The 24,208-nt window shown below is 47.8% G+C and overlaps 1 protein-coding gene across 1 annotated transcript in view; it reads right to left on the bottom strand.

Moving 5' to 3' along the window:
* Nucleotides 1-5,392: 5,392 nt before the first annotated feature.
* LOC149274960 (uncharacterized) overlaps nt 5,393-24,208 on the bottom strand; it is a 70,715-nt gene continuing 51,899 nt past the window's right edge. Inside the window, exons 5-11 of the mRNA XM_089505065.1 lie at nt 8,370-8,448; nt 8,070-8,125; nt 7,710-7,761; nt 7,580-7,630; nt 7,387-7,451; nt 6,779-6,857; nt 5,393-5,452 (exon numbers count right to left, since the gene is read on the bottom strand). Of these exons, the coding sequence (XP_089361191.1) occupies nt 5,393-5,452; nt 6,779-6,857; nt 7,387-7,451; nt 7,580-7,630; nt 7,710-7,761; nt 8,070-8,125; nt 8,370-8,448 (442 nt within the window). The remainder of the gene's footprint in view (nt 5,453-6,778; nt 6,858-7,386; nt 7,452-7,579; nt 7,631-7,709; nt 7,762-8,069; nt 8,126-8,369; nt 8,449-24,208) is intronic.

Here is a 24,208-nt window from a genome sequence, read left to right as displayed (position 1 = left end):
GAAGAGGGAAGGAAGGAAGGGAAGAGAGAAGAAAAGAAGAGGAGGAAGGAATGAAGAAGGAAGGATGGAAGCAAGGAAGAAAGGAAGGAAAGGAGGGAAGGTGATAGAAAGGGAGGGAGGGAATGAAGGGAGGAAGGAATGAGGGAAGGGAGGGAGGGATGGAGAGAGAGAAAGGAAGGAGAAAGAAAAGAAAGAAAGAAAAGAAATAAGGAAGGAAAGAGGGAGGGAGGAAGGAAGGATGGAAGGGGAAGGAAGGCAGTAAAAAGGAAGGGAGGATGGGAAGAGAGGAGGAAGGACAGAAGAAGGGAAACAAGGGAAGGAAGGAAGGAAGGAAGGAAAGAAAGAACTAAGGGAGGGAGGGAGGGAAAAAAGAAGGGAAGCGGTAGGAAGGAAGGAAAGTGAAGGAAGAAAGGAAGGAAGGAAGGAAGGCATGGAGGATGGGTAGAGAGAAGGGAGGAAGGAAGGAGGTTGAAAGGAAGGAAAGAAGGAAAGAAAGAAGGGAAAGAAGGAGGGTGGGAAGAAGGGAGAAGGAGGGGAGGAAAGAAGGAAGGAAGAAGGAAAGGAAAATAGGGAAGGAAAGAGGGAAAGAATGGTGGAAAGAAGGAAGGAAAGTAAGGAAGCAAGGAAGGAGGCAGAGAAGGAAGAAAGGTAGGGAAGGAGTGATGGAAAAAAGAAGGAAGGAGGGAAAGAAGGCAGTAGAAAGGAAGGGAGGGAGGATGGAAAGAGGGAAGGGAGAAAGGAAGGGAGGGAAGAGGGAAGGGAGGAAAGAAGGAAGCAAGGGAAGGAAGCAAGGAAGAGAAGAAGGAAGGAGGGAAGGAAGGAAGGAAGGAAAGAAGGTGGTAGAAAGGGAGGGAGGGAGGGAGGGAGGGAAGGGGGAAGTAAGGAAAGAAAGAGGGAAAGAGGGAAGAGAAGGAAGGAACAAAGAGATTGGAAGGAGGGAAGGAATGATAGAAAGAAGGAAGCAAGGAAGAGAGCAAGGAAGGTGGTAGAAATGGAGGAAGGAAAGGAAGAGGGAAGGGAGGAAGGTAAGAGAGAAGGAAGGAAGGAAGGACGGAAGCAAGGAAGAGATGAAGGAAAGGAGGGAGGGAGGGATGGAGGGAAAAGGGAGGGGGAGTTAGGAAGGAAGGGAGGAAGGAATGAGGGAAGGGAGGGAGAGAGGAAGAAGAAAGAAAGATAAGGAAGGAAAGGAGGGAATGAAAGAAAGAAAGAGGAAGGAAGAAAGGAAGGAAGGAAATAAAGAGGTAAGAAAGGAATGAGGGAAGGAAGGAAGGAACAAGAAAGAGGGAAGGAAAGAAAGAAAGAAGAAGGAAGGAAGGAAAGAAAGAAAGAAAGAGATAAAGAAGAAATGAAGGAGGAAGAAAGGTGAAAGAAAGAGAAGAGAAAGAAAGAAAGAGAAGGAAGAAAGGAGGGAAGAAGGAAGAAAGGGGCGAAGGAAAGTAAAAGGCAATGAAATAAAAAGCAAGGAAGGGAGGAAGGGAAGGAGAAGAAATAGAGGAGAAAGGAGAGGAAGGAGGAGGAAGGAGAGGAAAAGGGAGGAAGGAGGAATAAGGGGATGAAGGGGAGGAAAGAGGAAATGGAAAGGAGGGGGAGGAAAGAGGGAAAAGAAACGAAGGGGAAGAAGGAGGGGAAGGGAGGAAGGAGGGGAAGGGAGGAAGGAGGGGAGTCTGGCCGACTGACCAGCAGTGGCAGGAAGGGGATGGTGGACGGGGGCAGATGGGAGATGTAGTCATGTCTTCCTTCCTCCCTCCCTCCCTCTGGCTTCCTTCCTTGGCAGAGCAGGGATTTGAACCCAGCCAGCGCTCAAAGCACCCAGCTGGACTGGGAGTTGAAACCTCAGAGCTCCATCCAGACGCGGCTTTGGCTGCTAGCGCTCTCCATCACTGGAACCTGGGGCAGGTGGCTTGGCCTTGATGGGACATTTTAACCCTGGGGGAACCGGGATTATCCCGCCCCAAATGGGGAAATATCCGCAACCAGCGTCCGAGTGGCGGCAGCGTGGGAAGGCTGTGCGATGGCATCCTTGCCTTTGTCCAGAGCAGCAGGGAGTCCGGAGAGGAGTCTTCTGGGGACTTTGCAGACCTTGGCTGGAGGCTGGGGATGGAGGTCCTTTCGGGCGGAGCCACGGCGCGGGTGGAAGCCACGGTCTTTCAGTCCTGTGGGGGGGGGGGGGATAGGAGAGATGCCTTTTAGCCGTGTGTCTTCTCTTTTGAAGAGAAGGCCATCCCCCAGAGAGAGAGAGAGAAGGAGAGAGGGAGGAAGGGAAACTGGACTCACCGCATTCATCTGGGGTTGAACACAGACATCATGCTGTGCATCAGGTCCAGCCTCTGGAGAAAGATTGCAAAGATATCAATTGCTTCCCTGCAGGAAAGAGAGAGGGGAAAGAAAAGAGAGTTGGTTCAGGGCTGGTTTGTATCCCTGCATCCAGCCGCACTGGCCACTCCTATTCCAGCCCTGCCTTGCAGCCAACTTACCCTGGGACCAGGTACATTTTAGGCTTCCTGCTGGTCCCCTGCTTCTTGGGTTCGAACTGGCTGACCAAGATGTTGGTCAGGGCCACAAAATGGCACGACAGCCAGTCCTTCAGGCTCTTGATGTCGCTGTGGTCCCTTACAATGGCCCTGATCCCTCTGAGCGCCTTCAGCTGAGGAGAGAAGCAGGTTTCCTGGTAAACAACCCAGAAGAAGGAAGGGCCACCCACCGATGGTAAACTACGTTGGGTTTCCTGCCTTGCGGATGAGCCAGGCGAGGGTCAGACCCTTACTTTAGCCAAAGGCAGTTCCTCGCTATCCTGAATCTGATTTTCATTCAGCGTGACGATGAACTCATCCAGGCACATGTCAAGGATACACTTGGGTGAAGCAAAGACCGCATACATGAGTTTATCGCAGGCCCTAGAGAAAGGGAAGGAGAGCCAATGGCATCCCTGCCGGACCCCCAGACCCCAGGAGGGAAAATGGGCCGCATCCTGGGAGGAGGAAGCCACCTACGTTTCTTCTGATTTCAAGAAATGCTCCAGCATCAGGTCCATGCTCTTGGATGCAATGGCATCTGCCAGAGACCTCTTCTTTTCTTTGGAGGAAGTGTTGAATATGTCGCACATGAGATGTATGTTGTCCTCTGTCTGCCAGGAGGAAAGAAGACAGCAGCAGGGAAAAGGAGGTGACTCCCGTTGTTTGTTGCCGTATGTGACAAGCCTTGGGAACGTGTCCTGCCTTCCTTCCTATCAGGCCTGGTCTCTAATGTGGGTTTTGGGTTGGATACATTTAAAAAGGAGGGGGGGGGAACCTATTGTCTCTCAAAGGTTTCAATGCTCATTTTGGTTTCCACGCTTACCTTTGGTCTCAGAAAGACAAGCTGCATCAAGAATTCCCAGACCATTATATTAGGAAGCCACTGCAGAGGACTTGGAGGAAGCGTCAAAGCAAACTGTTTCCCAAAACCCCAAAGCGGCCTTTTTAAGGAGAGGAGCCTAGCTTCTGAAACATGGATGACTTGTAGTAAAGGAGGGTTAACAAAAACCCCAATGAAGGAATATACCAAACCAGAGAGGGATTAGCTGAAGAGGGGGTCCTCTGTCCCTGGTTTCCTTACAGACAGTGAACAGAGAGAGAGGTTCAGAACGGACCCAAAATGAGAGGGTTTTCGAGACAAGTTTGGCATTTGAAGATTGAACAAAAACAAGATATAAAAAAATAATAGCCAAATTATATAAAAATTTACTAAAATTAGGCCAAGAGCAGAAGGAATAAAAGAAAATATGAACAAATGGACTCAAAACGTGGTGCATCCTATTAAACCTGAAGAGTAGGAAAGACTAGGGAATAAATATCTAAAATAGTTGTACATTAAAAGACATTTTTATAAGCTCTATTTTAGGTTCCACCCAAAGAATTGCTAAAATGTCAAAACATACAAAAGATCCATGTTGGAAATATGATTATATAATATATTGCCACCATATATATATATGTGTGTGTGTGTGTGTGTGTGTGTGTGTGTATGTATATCTATATATGGTGTGTGTGTGTGTGTATATATATATATATATATATATATATATATATGGATGGTATGTATATACACACACACACACCATCCATATATATATATATACACACACACACACACACATCATATATAGCTATACATACACACCACGCACACACACACACACACATATATGATGGCAATGTCTGACAACTAAAACATTCTGGAAATCAGCAAATGACGGTGCAATTACAGCCTGGTTGTGAATGTCAAAGTCCTCTCTCTGAATAACCCAGAGCCTCCAACCAGAGACACTGGCCAAAGGTTGAGGGCCTTTGCTCTAAGTGAAATTCTGCATCCATTGCATTGGCTACAGCAGGGAAGTTTATCTAAAAGGGAGTTTTAATCAGGCAACCCTCCAGGTGATGCTAGACCACAGCTCTGGTGAATGGAAAGGAATGATGGGAGATGCAGTCAAGCATCATCTGGAAGGCCACCCACTCATTTTACACTGAAGCACAAGGTGGAAGTAATCCATGCTTATGAAATGCACAATTTTTCTTCTAAATGATTCATCTCTCTCTTTCATGTTGGCTTTATTACAGAGGTGGATGATCGAATTCCCTAAAACTAGACTCCGCTGTTCTTTATGTGTTCTTGGACCACAACTCCCATCAGCCCTAACCAATGGCAAGGAAAAATGGCCCTGGAAAATTGGGTGCCTCTCTCACTAAACTAGGAATATAAATGACAGGGTGGGAACCTTATAACCCCAAAAAACCTCCCAGCATCCACCACCACTGGCTATATGCACAAGGGCTAATGGGAGTGGCAGTCCCAACCCACTTTTAGGAATGCAAGTAGTCAGCCTTCCACGTTGGTGCTCCAAGTCATAGGTTCTGCATGCCTTTTGCCGAAGGCAAGCAAAGAAAACAGATAACTCCTGTGATATAACAAGAGGCCTGGAAAATAGGTCGTTACTTTGAGATAACAAGAAGCCCTCTCCAGTAGATGCCAGTCAACAGAACATTTAATGCCAAAGTTCATACTAACTTTTCACATTTCAGAACAGACCTTTTTTTAAAAAAAGAAGGGATGTATTTATCCCCATCACTTGCAAACTTTAAAAAATAGAAATGCAGAGGAAGCGGGTTCCAGTCCCTGGAAAAGCCTACCCCACCCTTTGCAAATATTTCTTTAAAAGGCCCTTTTCTTCCTTACCACAGAACAGTTAGAATTATTCGCGTCAGACTCCTGAACACAGCGCTCTTCATCAGAGGTTCTCCCTTGAGGTTCTGGGACCCTGAAACGGAGCAGGATACAAAACAGGACGATGCTGCGGAAAGGCCGCTTGCGGGGACATTGTCATACGCCGGTCATTCGGCCATTTGGAGAGATGAACTTACCTGTCTGAACTGGGCCCAGGATCAGCCTCTGCAGGACAGGGACCAGCATCTGAACCCTATAAATAAACAGAGGGGGGAGAGAAGTGAAAGACAGAAAATGGGGTACAAGGGGATCTTCTTGGGGTGGCCCTTTTGTTACTCATGATTTGAAAGAGTTCTTCAGAGTTCTTTAGGGTGGAAAAATGAAATGCATAAATATAGAATCATAGAATCCTAGAGACCCCAAGAAGGGCCCTGATCCAGTCCAAGCCCCTTCTTCTGCCATGCAGGAACTCTCCGTCAAAGCATCCCCATTGACAGATGGCCATCCAGCCTCTGTTTAAAGACCTCTAAGGAGAGAGACTCCACAACAATCTCTGAGGAGGAAGGAGTGTGTTCCACTGTCAAACAGCCCTTACTCTCAGGAAGGTCCTCCTCATATTGAGCTGGAATCTCTTTTCCTTCAGCTTCATTGCTCCATGGGGTCCTATTCTCTGGAGCAGCAGAAAACAAGCTTGCTCCCTCCTCAAGATGACATCCCCTCAAATAGTTAAATAGGATGGGAAACACCTGGCTGAATGAGAGACTTCTACGTGTGAAAGAGATCTAGGAGTCCTAGATTAGACCACAAATTGAATGTGAGTCTACAGTGCGACGCAGCAGCTAAAAAGGCCAATGCGATTTTAGGCTGCATCAATAGAAGTATAGTCTCTAGATCAAGAGAAGTCATAGTGCCACTCTATTCTGCTTCGGTCAAGCTCCACCTGGAATAGCCCTGTGTCCAGTTCTGGGCAAAATAATTCAAGAAGGACATTGAGAAATTGGAGCCATGTGTCCAAAGGAGGGAAAGGGTCTGGAAACCATGAAGCCCTCTGAGGAGAGACTTAAGGTGCTGGGGATGTTTAGCCTGGAGAAGAGCAGGTGAAGAGGTGATATGACAGTCCTGTTTAAATATTAAAGGGATGCCCTGCTGAAGAGGGAGCAAGCTTGTTTTCTGCTGCTCCAGAGAATAGGACCCGATGCAGCAAGGGAGGCAAGGTACAGGAAAAGGGATTCCAGATCAACATTAGGAGTAGTAAGGGCTGTTTGACAGTGGAAGACACTCCTTCCTGAGAGATTGTGGTGAAGTCTCCTTCCTCAGAGGTCTTCAAACAGAGGCTGCATGGCCATCTATCTGTCAATGGGCCTGCTTTGATAGAGAGTTCCTGCATGGCAGAAGAAGGGGGTTGGACTGGATCAAGGCCCTTGGGTTCTATGATTCCCCTCCTCCCCACCTTTTCGTTTCCCTGCGGCCCCCATTGGGGCTTCCTTAACTTCATGGTCATCGTATCAAGATGAAAGAAGAATAGATTTGGACAGAATTTGGACAGAAAAGGGGGGAAAAGGGGAGACTCTTCAATTACCGTCAAAGAGGAAATACTCTCTAGGCCAAGCGTCTCAGGGATGGTCTCCTCTGCATTGGTCCCCTGTGGTTGTGGCAAACTGAAATAGGGACAGGAAAAACATATCATCCTCATCATCATCATCATCATCATCATTATCCCTCAGTCACAGTAAGAAGGAAGGAAGGAAAGAAAGAAAGAGGGCAGGAAGGAAGGAAGAAGGAGAGGAGGGGAAAGAAGGGGAAAGGGAGAGAAAGAGAAGGAAGAAAGGAGGGTGGGAGAGAGAGAAGGGTTCAAGGAAAAGAATGAGGGAGAGAGGGAGGAAAGAGGTGGAAAAGAAAGGGAGGGGAAAAGAAGGAAGGAAAGAGGGAGGGAGGAATGAAAGGAAGGAGCAAGGTAAAAAAGGAAGGAAAAGAGGAAGGAGGGGAAGGAAAGAGAAAGGAAACAAGGAAAGTAAGAAAAAGGAAGCAAAGAAAGAAGGAAGGAAAGAAGGAGGGGATGGGGAATGATAGAAGGGAAGGAAGGAAGGAAGGAAGGAAGGAAGGAAGGAAGGAAGGAAAAAGACCATGAAATAACCGGGGCCAGAATGAAGTTCTGGAAAAGCCGCTTGGGGGGACATAAGGACTCACCTGTCTGAAGCGGGTGTAGGATTAGGCTCTGCTTCTGCAGGACAGGGATCATGGCTGCCCAAATCCTATAGATAAAGAGAAGTGAAAGAGAGACCATGGGACACAAGGGGGTGGCCTTGGGCTGGCCCTGACCCTAAAAGTCTCCCCCCCAGTTTCCCCCTTTTGTTACCCATGAGCCCAAAGAGTTATTCACCTTCTCCCCATCTTTTCCTTTCCCTGTGGCTTCCATCTCTTCATCGTTTTCCTAGCAAGGAAAAAGAAGAATGAGTTTGGACAGTCCTCCAATAAAGAGGGAAAAGGGGGAAAGGACTTTATTACATTACCATCAAAGAGGGAAGGCTCTCTGCCTCAAGCATTTCAGGGATCCCTTCCAAACTGAAACACAGACAGGAATATGATATCATCATCACCATCATCATCACCCTCTCAGTCCCAGTAGGAAGAAAGAGGGAAAGAAGGAAGGAAGGGAAGGGAAGGGAGAATGATGGAAGGGGAAGGGAAAGTAACAAGGAAGGAGAAAAAGACAGAAAAAACAAAGGAAAGAAGGAAGGAAAGAAAGAAAGAAAGAAAGAAAGAAAGAAAGAAAGAAAGACAGGAACAGGCCATGGAACAAAGTGGAAAGACCACTTGCGGAGACTTCTTCATTCAGTCCCCATCCAGAACCCAAACGGAGAAGACCTTACCTGTCAGACCTGGACCCAAGATCAGCCTCTGCAGGACAGCCATCGCTCTCCGAATCCTACAAAAGAAGGAGAGAAGTGAAGGAGAGTCCATGGGCCACAAAGGGATGCTCTTGGGTTGGCCTTGAGCCTAAAAACCGTTCCCTAAAAAGGGGGAGAAGGGAGACGCGTCCGCCCCCAGTTTTGCCCCTTGGTTACCTATGAGTTGAAAGGTCTATTCCCCTGCCATCCTATGAAGATAAAAGAAGGATGAATTTGGGCAGGAAAGGGGAGGAAAAGGGAAGGATGCCTATCTTTCCTTACCGTTAAAGAGATACAACTCCGTGATGCAAGTGACTCAGGGATGTCCTCGTCAATATAGCTGACCTTGACTTCTGGGAGACTGAGAGAGGGACAGGAGAAGGAGATTGGTATTATTATTGACCATAAGGATACTATTATTTCCTTGCCAATACAGAAACCCCTCTGGCCCAGAGAGAAGTATGGGGGAATATTTGCCCACAGAGAAACCATTCTGGCCCATAGAGACTCACTGGGGAATATTTGCCCCTAGAGAAACCATTCTGGCCCATAGAGAATCACTGAGGAACATTTGCCCATAAAGAAACCTTTCTGGCCCATAGAGAATCCCTGGGGAATATTTGCCCCTAGAGAAACCATTCTGGCCCATAGAGAATCACTGGGGAATATTTGCCCCTAGAGAAACCATTCTGGCCCATAGAGACTCACTGGGGAATATTTGCCCCTAGAGAAACCATTCTGGCCCATAGAGAATCACTGGGGAACATTTGCCCATAAAGAAACGTTTCTGGCCCATAGAGAATCCCTGGGGAATATTTGCCCCTAGAGAAACCATTCTGGCCCATAGAGACTCACTGGGGAATATTTGCCCCTAGAGAAACCATTCTGGCCCATAGAGACTCACTGGGGAATATTTGCCCCTAGAGAAACCATTCTGGCCCATAGAGACTCACTGGGGAATATTTGCCCCTAGAGAAACCATTCTGGCCCATAGAGACTCACTGGGGAATATTTGCCCCTAGAGAAACCATTCTGGCCCATAGAGAATCCCTGGGGAATATTTGCCCCTAGAGAAACCATTCTGGCCCATAGAGAATCACTGGGGAATATTTGCCCTCAGAGAAACCATTCTGGCCCATAGAGAATCCCTGGGGAATATTTGCCCCTAGAGAAACCATTCTGGCCCATAGAGAATCCCTGGGGAATATTTGCCCACAGAGAAACCATTCTGGCCCATAGAGAATCACTGGGGAATATTTGCCCACAGAGAAACCATTCTGGCCCATAGAGACTCACTGGGGAATATTTGCCCCTAGAGAAACCATTCTGGTCCATAGAGAATCCCTGGGGAATATTTGCCCCTAGAGAAACCATTCTGGCCCATAGAGACTCACTGGGGAATATTTGCCCCTAGAGAAACCATTCTGGCCCATAGAGACTCACTGGGGAATATTTGCCCCTAGAGAAACCATTCTGGCCCATAGAGACTCACTGGGGAATATTTGCCCCTAGAGAAACCATTCTGGCCCATAGAGACTCACTGGGGAATATTTGCCCCTAGAGAAACCATTCTGGCCCATAGAGACTCACTGGGGAATATTTGCCCCTAGAGAAACCATTCTGGCCCATAGAGAATCCCTGGGGAATATTTGCCCCTAGAGAAACCATTCTGGCCCATAGAGAATCACTGGGGAATATTTGCCCCTAGAGAAACCATTCTGGCCCATAGAGACTCACTGGGGAATATTTGCCCCTAGAGAAACCATTCTGGCCCATAGAGACTCACTGGGGAATATTTGCCCCTAGAGAAACCATTCTGGCCCATAGAGAATCCCTGGGGAATATTTGCCCCTAGAGAAACCATTCTGGCCCATAGAGAATCACTGGGGAATATTTGCCCACAGAGAAACCATTCTGGCCCATAGAGAATCCCTGGGGAATATTTGCCCACAGAGAAACCATTCTGGCCCATAGAGAATCCCTGGGGAATATTTGCCCCTAGAGAAACCATTCTGGCCCATAGAGAATCACTGGGGAATATTTGCCCACAGAGAAACCATTCTGGCCCATAGAGAATCCCTGGGGAATATTTGCCCACAGAGAAACCATTCTGGCCCATAGAGAATCCCTGGGGAATATTTGCCCCTAGAGAAACCATTCTGGCCCATAGAGAATCACTGGGGAATATTTGCCCACAGAGAAACCATTCTGGCCCATAGAGACTCACTGGGGAATATTTGCCCCTAGAGAAACCATTCTGGCCCATAGAGACTCACTGGGGAATATTTGCCCCTAGAGAAACCATTCTGGCCCATAGAGAATCCCTGGGGAATATTTGCCCCTAGAGAAACCATTCTGGCCCATAGAGAATCACTGGGGAATATTTGCCCTCAGAGAAACCATTCTGGCCCATAGAGAATCACTGGGGAATATTTGCCCACAGAGAAACCATTCTGGCCCATAGAGACTCACTGGGGAATATTTGCCCCTAGAGAAACCATTCTGGTCCATAGAGAATCCCTGGGGAATATTTGCCCCTAGAGAAACCATTCTGGCCCATAGAGACTCACTGGGGAATATTTGCCCCTAGAGAAACCATTCTGGCCCATAGAGACTCACTGGGGAATATTTGCCCCTAGAGAAACCATTCTGGCCCATAGAGACTCACTGGGGAATATTTGCCCCTAGAGAAACCATTCTGGCCCATAGAGACTCACTGGGGAATATTTGCCCCTAGAGAAACCATTCTGGCCCATAGAGACTCGCTGGGGAATATTTGCCCCTAGAGAAACCATTCTGGCCCATAGAGAATCCCTGGGGAATATTTGCCCCTAGAGAAACCATTCTGGCCCATAGAGAATCACTGGGGAATATTTGCCCCTAGAGAAACCATTCTGGCCCATAGAGAATCCCTGGGGAATATTTGCCCACAGAGAAACCATTCTGGCCCATAGAGAATCACTGGGGAATATTTGCCCACAGAGAAACCATTCTGGCCCATAGAGAATCACTGGGGAATATTTGCCCCTAGAGAAACCATTCTGGTCCATAGAGAACCACTGGGGAATATTTGCCCATAGAGAAACCATTCTGGCCCATAGAGTCTCACTGGGGAATATTTGCCCCTAGAGAAACCATTCTGGCCCATAGAGACTCACTGGGGAATATTTGCCCCTAGAGAAACCATTCTGGCCCATGGAGAACCACTGGGGAATATTTGCCCCTAGAGAACCCATTCTGGCCCATAGAGTCTCACTGGGGAATATTTGCCCCTAGAGAAACCATTCTGGCCCATAGAGACTCACTGGGGAATATTTGCCCCTAGAGAAACCATTCTGGCCCATAGAGAATCCCTGGGGAATATTTGCCCCTAGAGAAACCATTCTGGCCCATAGAGAATCACTGGGGAATATTTGCCCACAGAGAAACCATTCTGGCCCATAGAGAATCCCTGGGGAATATTTGCCCCTAGAGAAACCATTCTGGCCCATAGAGAACCACTGGGGAATATTTGCCCCTAGAGAAATCATTCTGGCCCATAGAGTCTCACTGGGGAATATTTGCCCCTAGAGAAACCATTCTGGCCCATAGAGACTCACTGGGGAATATTTGCCCCTAGAGAAACCATTCTGGCCCATAGAGACTCACTGGGGAATATTTGCCCCTAGAGAAACCATTCTGGCCCATAGAGAATCCCTGGGGAATATTTGCCCCTAGAGAAAACATTCTGGCCCATAGAGACTCACTGGGGAATATTTGCCCCTAGAGAAACCATTCTGGCCCATAGAGACTCACTGGGGAATATTTGCCCCTAGAGAAACCATTCTGGCCCATAGAGACTCACTGGGGAATATTTGCCCCTAGAGAAACCATTCTGGCCCATAGAGACTCACTGGGGAATATTTGCCCCTAGAGAAACCATTCTGGTCCATAGAGAATCCCTGGGGAATATTTGCCCCTAGAAGAACCATTCTGGCCCATAGAGAATCACTGGGGAATATTTGCCCACAGACAAACCATTCTGACCCATAGAGACTCACTGGGGAATATTTGCCCCTAGAGAAACCATTCTGGTCCATAGAGAATCCCTGGGGAATATTTGCCCCTAGAGAAACCATTCTGGCCCATAGAGACTCACTGGGGAATATTTGCCCCTAGAGAAACCATTCTGGCCCATAGAGACTCACTGGGGAATATTTGCCCCTAGAGAAACCATTCTGGCCCATAGAGACTCACTGGGGAATATTTGCCCCTAGAGAAACCATTCTGGCCCATAGAGACTCACTGGGGAATATTTGCCCCTAGAGAAACCATTCTGGCCCATAGAGACTCACTGGGGAATATTTGCCCCTAGAGAAACCATTCTGGCCCATAGAGAATCCCTGGGGAATATTTGCCCCTAGAGAAACCATTCTGGCCCATAGAGAATCACTGGGGAATATTTGCCCCTAGAGAAACCATTCTGGCCCATAGAGAATCCCTGGGGAATATTTGCCCACAGAGAAACCATTCTGGCCCATAGAGAATCCCTGGGGAATATTTGCCCCTAGAGAAACCATTCTGGCCCATAGAGAATCACTGGGGAATATTTGCCCACAGAGAAACCATTCTGGCCCATAGAGACTCACTGGGGAATATTTGCCCCTAGAGAAACCATTCTGGCCCATAGAGACTCACTGGGGAATATTTGCCCCTAGAGAAACCATTCTGGCCCATAGAGACTCACTGGGGAATATTTGCCCCTAGAGAAACCATTCTGGCCCATAGAGAATCACTGGGGAATATTTGCCCCTAGAGAAACCATTCTGGCCCATAGAGAATCACTGGGGAATATTTGCCCTCAGAGAAACCATTCTGGCCCATAGAGAATCACTGGGGAATATTTGCCCACAGAGAAACCATTCTGGCCCATAGAGACTCACTGGGGAATATTTGCCCCTAGAGAAACCATTCTGGTCCATAGAGAATCCCTGGGGAATATTTGCCCCTAGAGAAACCATTCTGGCCCATAGAGACTCACTGGGGAATATTTGCCCCTAGAGAAACCATTCTGGCCCATAGAGACTCACTGGGGAATATTTGCCCCTAGAGAAACCATTCTGGTCCATAGAGACTCACTGGGGAATATTTGCCCCTAGAGAAACCATTCTGGCCCATAGAGACTCACTGGGGAATATTTGCCCCTAGAGAAACCATTCTGGCCCATAGAGACTCACTGGGGAATATTTGCCCCTAGAGAAACCATTCTGGCCCATAGAGAATCCCTGGGGAATATTTGCCCCTAGAGAAACCATTCTGGCCCATAGAGAATCACTGGGGAATATTTGCCCCTAGAGAAACCATTCTGGCCCATAGAGAATCCCGGGGGAATATTTGCCCACAGAGAAACCATTCTGGCCCATAGAGAATCCCTGGGGAATATTTGCCCACAGAGAAACCATTCTGGCCCATAGAGAATCACTGGGGAATATTTGCCCACAGAGAAACCATTCTGGCCCATAGAGAATCACTGGGGAATATTTGCCCCTAGAGAAACCATTCTGGCCCATAGAGAACCACTGGGGAATATTTGCCCATAGAGAAACCATTCTGGCCCATAGAGTCTCACTGGGGAATATTTGCCCCTAGAGAAACCATTCTGGCCCATAGAGACTCACTGGGGAATATTTGCCCCTAGAGAAACCATTCTGGCCCATGGAGAACCACTGGGGAATATTTGCCCCTAGAGAACCCATTCTGGCCCATAGAGTCTCACTGGGGAATATTTGCCCCTAGAGAAACCATTCTGGCCCATAGAGACTCACTGGGGAATATTTGCCCCTAGAGAAACCATTCTGGCCCATAGAGAATCCCTGGGGAATATTTGCCCCTAGAGAAACCATTCTGGCCCATAGAGAATCACTGGGGAATATTTGCCCACAGAGAAACCATTCTGGCCCATAGAGAATCCCTGGGGAATATTTGCCCCTAGAGAAACCATTCTGGCCCATAGAGAACCACTGGGGAATATTTGCCCCTAGAGAAATCATTCTGGCCCATAGAATCTCACTGGGGAATATTTGCCCCTAGAGAAACCATTCTGGCCCATAGAGACTCACTGGGGAATATTTGCCCCTAGAGAAACCATTCTGGCCCATAGAGAACCACTGGGGAATATTTGCCCCTAGAGAAACCATTCTGGCCCATAGAGAATCCCTGGGGAATATTTGCCCATAGAGAAACCATTCTGGCCCATAGAGAATCACTGGGGAATATTTGCCCTCAGAGAAACCATTCTGGCCCATAGAGAATCACTGGGGAATATTTGCCCACAGAGAAACCATTCTGGCCCATAGAGACTCACTGGGGAATATTTGCCCCTAGAGAAACCATTCTGGTCCATAGAGAATCCCTGGGGAATATTTGCCGCTAGAGAAACCATTCTGGCCCATAGAGACTCACTGGGGAATATTTGCCCCTAGAGAAACCATTCTGGCCCATAGAGACTCACTGGGGAATATTTGCCCCTAGAGAAACCATTCTGGCCCATAGAGACTCACTGGGGAATATTTGCCCCTAGAGAAACCATTCTGGCCCATAGAGACTCACTGGGGAATATTTGCCCCTAGAGAAACCATTCTGGCCCATAGAGACTCACTGGGGAATATTTGCCCCTAGAGAAACCATTCTGGCCCATAGAGAATCCCTGGGGAATATTTGCCCCTAGAGAAACCATTCTGGCCCATAGAGAATCACTGGGGAATATTTGCCCCTAGAGAAACCATTCTGGCCCATAGAGAATCCCTGGGGAATATTTGCCCACAGAGAAACCATTCTGGCCCATAGAGAATCCCTGGGGAATATTTGCCCCTAGAGAAACCATTCTGGCCCATAGAGAATCACTGGGGAATATTTGCCCACAGAGAAACCATTCTGGCCCATAGAGACTCACTGGGGAATATTTGCCCCTAGAGAAACCATTCTGGCCCATAGAGACTCACTGGGGAATATTTGCCCCTAGAGAAACCATTCTGGCCCATAGAGACTCACTGGGGAATATTTGCCCCTAGAGAAACCATTCTGGCCCATAGAGAATCCCTGGGGAATATTTGCCCCTAGAGAAACCATTCTGGCCCATAGAGAATCACTGGGGAATATTTGCCCTCAGAGAAACCATTCTGGCCCATAGAGAATCACTGGGGAATATTTGCCCACAGAGAAACCATTCTGGCCCATAGAGACTCACTGGGGAATATTTGCCCCTAGAGAAACCATTCTGGTCCATAGAGAATCCCTGGGGAATATTTGCCCCTAGAGAAACCATTCTGGCCCATAGAGACTCACTGGGGAATATTTGCCCCTAGAGAAACCATTCTGGCCCATAGAGACTCACTGGGGAATATTTGCCCCTAGAGAAACCATTCTGGCCCATAGAGACTCACTGGGGAATATTTGCCCCTAGAGAAACCATTCTGGCCCATAGAGACTCACTGGGGAATATTTGCCCCTAGAGAAACCATTCTGGCCCATAGAGACTCACTGGGGAATATTTGCCCCTAGAGAAACCATTCTGGCCCATAGAGAATCCCTGGGGAATATTTGCCCCTAGAGAAACCATTCTGGCCCATAGAGAATCACTGGGGAATATTTGCCCCTAGAGAAACCATTCTGGCCCATAGAGAATCCCTGGGGAATATTTGCCCACAGAGAAACCATTCTGGCCCATAGAGAATCCCTGGGGAATATTTGCCCCTAGAGAAACCATTCTGGCCCATAGAGAATCACTGGGGAATATTTGCCCACAGAGAAACCATTCTGGCCCATAGAGAATCACTGGGGAATATTTGCCCCTAGAGAAACCATTCTGGCCCATAGAGAACCACTGGGGAATATTTGCCCATAGAGAAACCATTCTGGCCCATAGAGTCTCACTGGGGAATATTTGCCCCTAGAGAAACCATTCTGGCCCATAGAGACTCACTGGGGAATATTTGCCCCTAGAGAAACCATTCTGGCCCATGGAGAAGCACTGGGGAATATTTGCCCCTAGAGAACCCATTCTGGCCCATAGAGTCTCACTGGGGAATATTTGCCCCTAGAGAAACCATTCTGGCCCATAGAGACTCACTGGGGAATATTTGCCCCTAGAGAAACCATTCTGGCCCATAGAGAATCCCTGGGGAATATTTGCCCCTAGAGAAACCATTCTGGCCCATAGAGAACCACTGGGGAATATTTGCCCCTAGAGAAATCATTCTGGCCCATAGAGTCTCACTGGGGAATATTTGCCCCTAGAGAAACCATTCTGGCCCATAGAGACTCAATGGGGAATATTTGCCCCTAGAGAAAGCATTCTGGCCCATAGAGAACCACTGGGGAATATTTGCCCCTAGAGAAACCATTCTGGCCCATAGAGAATCCCTCGGGAATATTTGCCCCTAGAGAAACCATTCTGGCCCATAGAGACTCACTGGGGAATATTTGCCCCTAGAGAAACCATTCTGGCCCATAGAGAATCCCTGGGGAATATTTGCCCCTAGAGAAACCATTCTGGCCCATAGAGAACCACTGGGGAATATTTGCCCCTAGAGAAATCATTCTGGCCCATAGAGTCTCACTGGGGAATATTTGCCCCTAGAGAAACCATTCTGGCCCATAGAGACTCAATGGGGAATATTTGCCCCTAGAGAAAGCATTCTGGCCCATAGAGAACCACTGGGGAATATTTGCCCCTAGAGAAACCATTCTGGCCCATAGAGAATCCCTGGGGAATATTTGCCCATAGAGAAACCATTCTGGCCCATATAGAATCACTGGGGAATATTTGCCCACAGAGAAACCATTCTGGCCCATAGAGAATCACTGGGGAATATTTGCCCACAGAGAAACCATTCTGGCCCATAGAGACTCACTGGGGAATATTTGCCCCTAGAGAAACCATTCTGGCCCATAGAGAATCACTGGGGAATATTTGCCCCTACAGAAACCATTCTGGCCCATAGAGAATCACTGGGGAATATTTGCCCCTAGAGAAACCATTCTGGCCCATAGAGACTCACTGGGGAATATTTACCCCTAGAGAAACCATTCTGGCCCATAGAGAATCACTGGGGAATATTTGCCCCTAGAGAAACCATTCTGGCCCATAGAGACTCACTGGGGAATATTTGCCCCTACAGAAACCATTCTGGCCCATAGAGAATCCCTGGGGAATATTTTCCCATAGAGAAACCATTCTGGCCCATATAGAATCACTGGGGAATATTTGCCCACAGAGAAACCATTCTGGCCCATAGAGAATCACTGGGGAATATTTGCCCCTAGAGAAACCATTCTGGCCCATAGAGAATCACTAGGGAATATTTGCCCACAGAGAAACCATTCTGGCCCATAGAGAATCACTGGGGAATATTTGCCCACAGAGAAACCATTCTGGCCCATAGAGAATCACAGGGGAATATTTGCCCACAGAGAAACCATTCTGGCCCATAGAGAATCACTGGGGAATATTTGCCCCTAGAGAAACCATTCTGGCCCATAGAGAATCACTGGGGAATATTTGCCCCTAGAGAAACCATTCTGGCCCATAGAGAATCACTGGGGAATATTTGCCCCTAGAGAAACCATTCTGGCCCATAGAGAATCACTAGGGAATATTTGCCCACAGAGAAACCATTCTGGCCCATAGAGGATCACTGGGGAATATTTGCCACTAGAGAAACCATTCTGGCCCATAGAGAATCCCTGGGGAATATTTGCCCCTAGAGAAACCATTCTGGCCCATAGAGAATCACTAGGGAATATTTGCCCACAGAGAAACCATTCTGGCCCATAGAGACTCACTGGGGAATAGTTGCCCACAGAGAAACCATTCTGGCCCATAGAGAATCACAGGGGAATATTTGCCCACAGAGAAACCATTCTGGCCCATAGAGAATCACTGGGGAATATTTGCCCACAGAGAAACCATTCTGGCCCATAGAGAATCACTGGGGAATATTTGCCCCTAGAGAAACCATTCTGGCCCATAGAGAATCACTGGGGAATATTTGCCCCTAGAGAAACCATTCTGGCCCATAGAGAATCACTAGGGAATATTTGCCCACAGAGAAACCATTCTGGCCCATAGAGGATCACTGGGGAATATTTGCCACTAGAGAAACCATTCTGGCCCATAGAGACTCACTGGGGAATAGTTGCCCACAGAGAAACCATTCTGGCCCAGAGAGACTCACTGGGGAATATTTGCCCCTAGAGAAACCATTCTTGCCCATAGAGAACCACTGGGGAATATTTGCCCCTAGAGAAACCATTCTGGCCCATAGAGAATCCCTGGGGAATATTTGCCCCTAGAGAAACCATTCTTGCCCATAGAGAACCACTGGGGAATATTTGCCCCTAGAGAAACCATTCTTGCCCATAGAGAATCACTGGGGAATATTTGCCCATAGAGAAACCATTCTTGCCCATAGAGAACCACTGGGGAATATTTGCCCCTAGAGAAACCATTCTGGCCCATAGAGAATCACTGGGGAATATTTGGCCACAGAGAAACCATTCTGGCCCATAGAGAATCCCTGGGGAACATTTGCCCCTAGAGAAACCATTCTGGCCCATAGAGAATCCCTGGGGAATATTTGCCCCTAGAGAAACCATTCTGGCCCATAGAGAATCCCTGGGGAATATTTGCCCACAGAGAAACCATTCTGGCCCATAGAGAATCCCTGGGGAATATTTGCCCCTAGAGAAACCATTCTTGCCCATAGAGAACCACTGGGGAATATTTGCCCCTAGAGAAACCATTCTTGCCCATAGAGAATCACTGGGGAATATTTGCCCATAGAGAAACCATTCTTGCCCATAGAGAACCACTGGGGAATATTTGCCCCTAGAGAAACCATTCTGGCCCATAGAGAATCACTGGGGAATATTTGGCCACAGAGAAACCATTCTGGCCCATAGAGAATCCCTGGGGAATATTTGCCCCTAGAGAAACCATTCTGGCCCATAGAGAATCCCTGGGGAATATTTGCCCCTAGAGAAACCATTCTGGCCCATAGAGAATCCCTGGGGAATATTTGCCCACAGAGAAACCATTCTGGCCCATAGAGAATCCCTGGGGAATATTTGCCCCTAGAGAAACCATTCTGGCCCATAGAGAATCCCTGGGGAATATTTGCCCACAGAGAAACCATTCTGGCCCATAGAGAATCACTGGGGAATATTTGCCCTCAGAGAAACCATTCTGGCCCATAGAGAATCACTGGGGAATATTTGCCCACAGAGAAACCATTCTGGCCCATAGAGAATCTCTGGGGAATATTTGCCCACAGAGAAACCATTCTGGCCCATAGAGAATCACTGGGGAATATTTGCCCTCAGAGAAACCATTCTGGCCCATAGAGAATCACTGGGGAATATTTGCCCACAGAGAAACCATTCTGGCCCATAGAGAATCCCTGGGGAATATTTGCCCCTAGAGAAACCATTCTGGCCCATAGAGAATCCCTGGGGAATATTTGCCCACAGAGAAACCATTCTGGCCCATAGAGAATCCCTGGGGAATATTTGCCCCTAGAGAAACCATTCTGGCCCATAGAGAATCCCTGGGGAATATTTGCCCCTAGAGAAACCATTCTGGCCCATAGAGAATCCCTGGGGAATATTTGCCCACAGAGAAACCATTCTGGCCCATAGAGAATCCCTGGGGAATATTTGCCCTCAGAGAAACCATTCTGGCCCATAGAGAATCACTGGGGAATATTTGCCCACAGAGAAACCATTCTGGCCCATAGAGAATCCCTGGGGAATATTTGCCCACAGAGAAACCATTCTGGCCCATAGAGACTCACTGGGGAATATTTGCCCCTAGAGAAACCATTCTGGCCCATAGAGACTCACTGGGGAATATTTGCCCACAGAGAAACCATTCTGGCCCATAGAGAATCCCTGGGGAATATTTGCCCCTAGAGAAACCATTCTGGCCCATAGAGAATCACTGGGGAATATTTGCCCACAGAGAAACCATTCTGGCCCATAGAGAATCCCTGGGGAATATTTGCCCCTAGAGAAACCATTCTGGCCCATAGAGAACCACTGGGGAATATTTGCCCCTAGAGAAATCATTCTGGCCCATAGAGTCTCACTGGGGAATATTTGCCCCTAGAGAAACCATTCTGGCCCATAGAGACTCACTGGGGAATATTTGCCCCTAGAGAAACCATTCTGGCCCATAGAGAACCACTGGGGAATATTTGCCCCTAGAGAAACCATTCTGGCCCATAGAGAATCCCTGGGGAATATTTGCCCATAGAGAAACCATTCTGGCCCATATAGAATCACTGGGGAATATTTGCCCACAGAGAAACCATTCTGGCCCATAGAGAATCACTGGGGAATATTTGCCCCTACAGAAACCATTCTGGCCCATAGAGAATCACTGGGGAATATTTGCCCCTAGAGAAACCATTCTGGCCCATAGAGACTCACTGGGGAATACTTACCCCTAGAGAAACCATTCTGGCCCATAGAGAATCACTGGGGAATATTTGCCCCTAGAGAAACCATTCTGGCCCATAGAGACTCACTGGGGAATATTTGCCCCTACAGAAACCATTCTGGCCCATAGAGAATCCCTGGGGAATATTTGCCCACAGAGAAACCATTCTGGCCCATAGAGAATCACTGGGGAATATTTGCCCCTAGAGAAACCATTCTGGCCCATAGAGAATCACTAGGGAATATTTGCCCACAGAGAAACCATTCTGGCCCATAGAGAATCACTGGGGAATATTTGCCCACAGAGAAACCATTCTGGCCCATAGAGAATCACTGGGGAATATTTGCCCCTAGAGAAACCATTCTGGCCCATAGAGAATCACTAGGGAATATTTGCCCACAGAGAAACCATTCTGGCCCATAGAGAATCACTGGGGAATATTTGCCCCTAGAGAAACCATTCTGGCCCATAGAGAATCACTGGGGAATATTTGCCCCTAGAGAAACCATTCTGGCCCATAGAGAATCACTAGGGAATATTTGCCCACAGAGAAACCATTCTGGCCCATAGAGGATCACTGGGGAATATTTGCCACTAGAGAAACCATTCTGGCCCATAGAGAATCACAGGGGAATAGTTGCCCACAGAGAAACCATTCTGGCCCAGAGAGACTCACTGGGGAATATTTGCCCCTAGAGAAACCATTCTTGCCCATAGAGAACCACTGGGGAATATTTGCCCCTAGAGAAACCATTCTGGCTCATAGAGAATCCCTGGGGAATATTTGCCCCTAGAGAAACCATTCTTGCCCATAGAGAACCACTGGGGAATATTTGCCCATAGAGAAACCATTCTTGCCCATAGAGAACCACTGGGGAATATTTGCCCCTAGAGAAACCATTCTGGCCCATAGAGAATCACTGGGGAATATTTGGCCACAGAGAAACCATTCTGGCCCATAGAGAATCACTGGGGAATATTTGCCCCTAGAGAAACCATTCTGGCCCATAGAGAATCCCTGGGGAATATTTGCCCACAGAGAAACCATTCTGGCCCATAGAGAATCACTGGGGAATATTTGCCCATAGAGAAACCATTCTTGCCCATAGAGAACCACTGGGGAATATTTGCCCCTAGAGAAACCATTCTGGCCCATAGAGAATCACTGGGGAATATTTGCCCCTAGAGAAACCATTCTGGCCCATAGAGAATCACTGGGGAATATTTGCCCCTAGAGAAACCATTCTGGCCCATAGAGAATCCCTGGGGAATATTTGCCCACAGAGAAACCATTCTGGCCCATAGAGAATCACTGGGGAATATTTGCCCACAGAGAAACCATTCTGGCCCATAGAGAATCTCTGGCGAATATTTGCCCACAGAGAAACCATTCTGGCCCATAGAGAATCACTGGGGAATATTTGCCCTCAGAGAAACCATTCTGGCCCATAGAGAATCACTGGGGAATATTTGCCCACAGAGAAACCATTCTGGCCCATAGAGAATCCCTGGGGAATATTTGCCCCTAGAGAAACCATTCTGGCCCATAGAGAATCCCTGGGGAATATTTGCCCACAGAGAAACCATTCTGGCCCATAGAGAATCCCTGGGGAATATTTGCCCCTAGAGAAACCATTCTGGCCCATAGAGAATCCCTGGGGAATATTTGCCCCTAGAGAAACCATTCTGGCCCATAGAGAATCCCTGGGGAATATTTGCCCACAGAGAAACCATTCTGGCCCATAGAGAATCCCTGGGGAATATTTGCCCTTAGAGAAACCATTCTGGCCCATAGAGAATCACTGGGGAATATTTGCCCACAGAGAAACCATTCTGGCCCATAGAGAATCCCTGGGGAATATTTGCCCACAGAGAAACCATTCTGGCCCATAGAGAATCCCTGGGGAATATTTGCCCCTACAGAAACCATTCTGGCCCATAGAGAATCACTGGGGAATATTTGCCCCTAGAGAAACCATTCTGGCCCATAGAGAATCCCTGGGGAATATTTGCCCACAGAGAAACCATTCTGGCCCATAGAGAATCACTGGGGAATATTTGCCCACAGAGAAACCATTCTGGCCCATAGAGAATCCCTGGGGAATATTTGCCCTTAGAGAAACCATTCTGGCCCATAGAGAATCACTGGGGAATATTTGCCCACAGAGAAACCATTCTGGCCCATAGAGAATCCCTGGGGAATATTTGCCCACAGAGAAACCATTCTGGCCCATAGAGAATCCCTGGGGAATATTTGCCCCTACAGAAACCATTCTGGCCCATAGAGAATCACTGGGGAATATTTGCCCACAGAGAAACCATACTGGCCCATAGAGAATCCCTGGGGAATATTTGCCCACAGAGAAACCATTCTGGCCCATAGAGAATCACTGGGGAATATTTGCCCACAGAGAAACCATTCTGGCCCATAGAGAATCCCTGGGGAATATTTGCCCACAGAGAAACCATTCTGGCCCATAGAGAATCCCTGGGGAATATTTGCCCCTAGAGAAACCATTCTGGCCCATAGAGAATCCCTGGGGAATATTTGCCCACAGAGAAACCATTCTGGCCCATAGAGAATCCCTGGGGAATATTTGCCCACAGAGAAACCATTCTGGCCCATAGAGAATCCCTGGGGAATATTTGCCCACAGAGAAACCATTCTGGCCCATAGAGAATCCCTGGGGAATATTTGCCCCTACAGAAACCATTCTGGCCCATAGAGAATCACTGGGGAATATTTGCCCACAGAGAAACCATTCTGGCCCATAGAGAATCCCTGGGGAATATTTGCCCTCAGAGAAACCATTCTGGCCCATAGAGAATCACAGGGGAATATTTGCCCACAGAGAAACCATTCTGGCCCATAGAGAATCCCTGGGGAATATTTGCCCATAGAGAAACCATTCTGGCCCATATAGAATCACTGGGGAATATTTGCCCACAGAGAAACCATTCTGGCCCATAGAGAATCCCTGGGGAATATTTGCCCACAGAGAAACCATTCTGGCCCATAGAGAATCCCTGGGGAATATTTGCCCACAGAGAAACCATTCTGGCCCATAGAGAATCCCTGGGGAATATTTGCCCACAGAGAAACCATTCTGGCCCATAGAGAATCCCTGGGGAATATTTGCCCACAGAGAAACCATTCTGGCCCATAGAGAATCCCTGGGGAATATTTGCCCACAGAGAAACCATTCTGGCCCATAGAGAATCCCTGGGGAATATTTGCCCCTACAGAAACCATTCTGGCCCATAGAGAATCACTGGGGAATATTTGCCCACAGAGAAACCATTCTGGCCCATAGAGAATCCCTGGGGAATATTTGCCCTCAGAGAAACCATTCTGGCCCATAGAGAATCACAGGGGAATATTTGCCCACAGAGAAACCATTCTGGCCCATAGAGAATCCCTGGGGAATATTTGCCCCTAGAGAAACCATTCTGGCCCATAGAGAATCACTGGGGAATATTTGCCCACAGAGAAACCATTCTGGCCCATAGAGAATCCCTGGGGAATATTTGCCCACAGAGAAACCATTCTGGCCCATAGAGAATCCCTGGGGAATATTTGCCCCTAGAGAAACCATTCTGGCCCATAGAGAATCACAGGGGAATATTTGCCCTTAGAGAAACC

Source organism: Sceloporus occidentalis, unplaced genomic scaffold, assembly GCF_023333645.1.
Source record: "Sceloporus occidentalis isolate IW3139 unplaced genomic scaffold, rSceOcc1.0.p SCAF_307, whole genome shotgun sequence".
NCBI classification, from domain to species: Eukaryota; Metazoa; Chordata; class Lepidosauria; order Squamata; family Phrynosomatidae; genus Sceloporus; species Sceloporus occidentalis.
The sequence above is the reverse complement of the archived record's forward strand: the minus strand, read 5'-3'. Positions and strand labels throughout refer to the sequence as shown.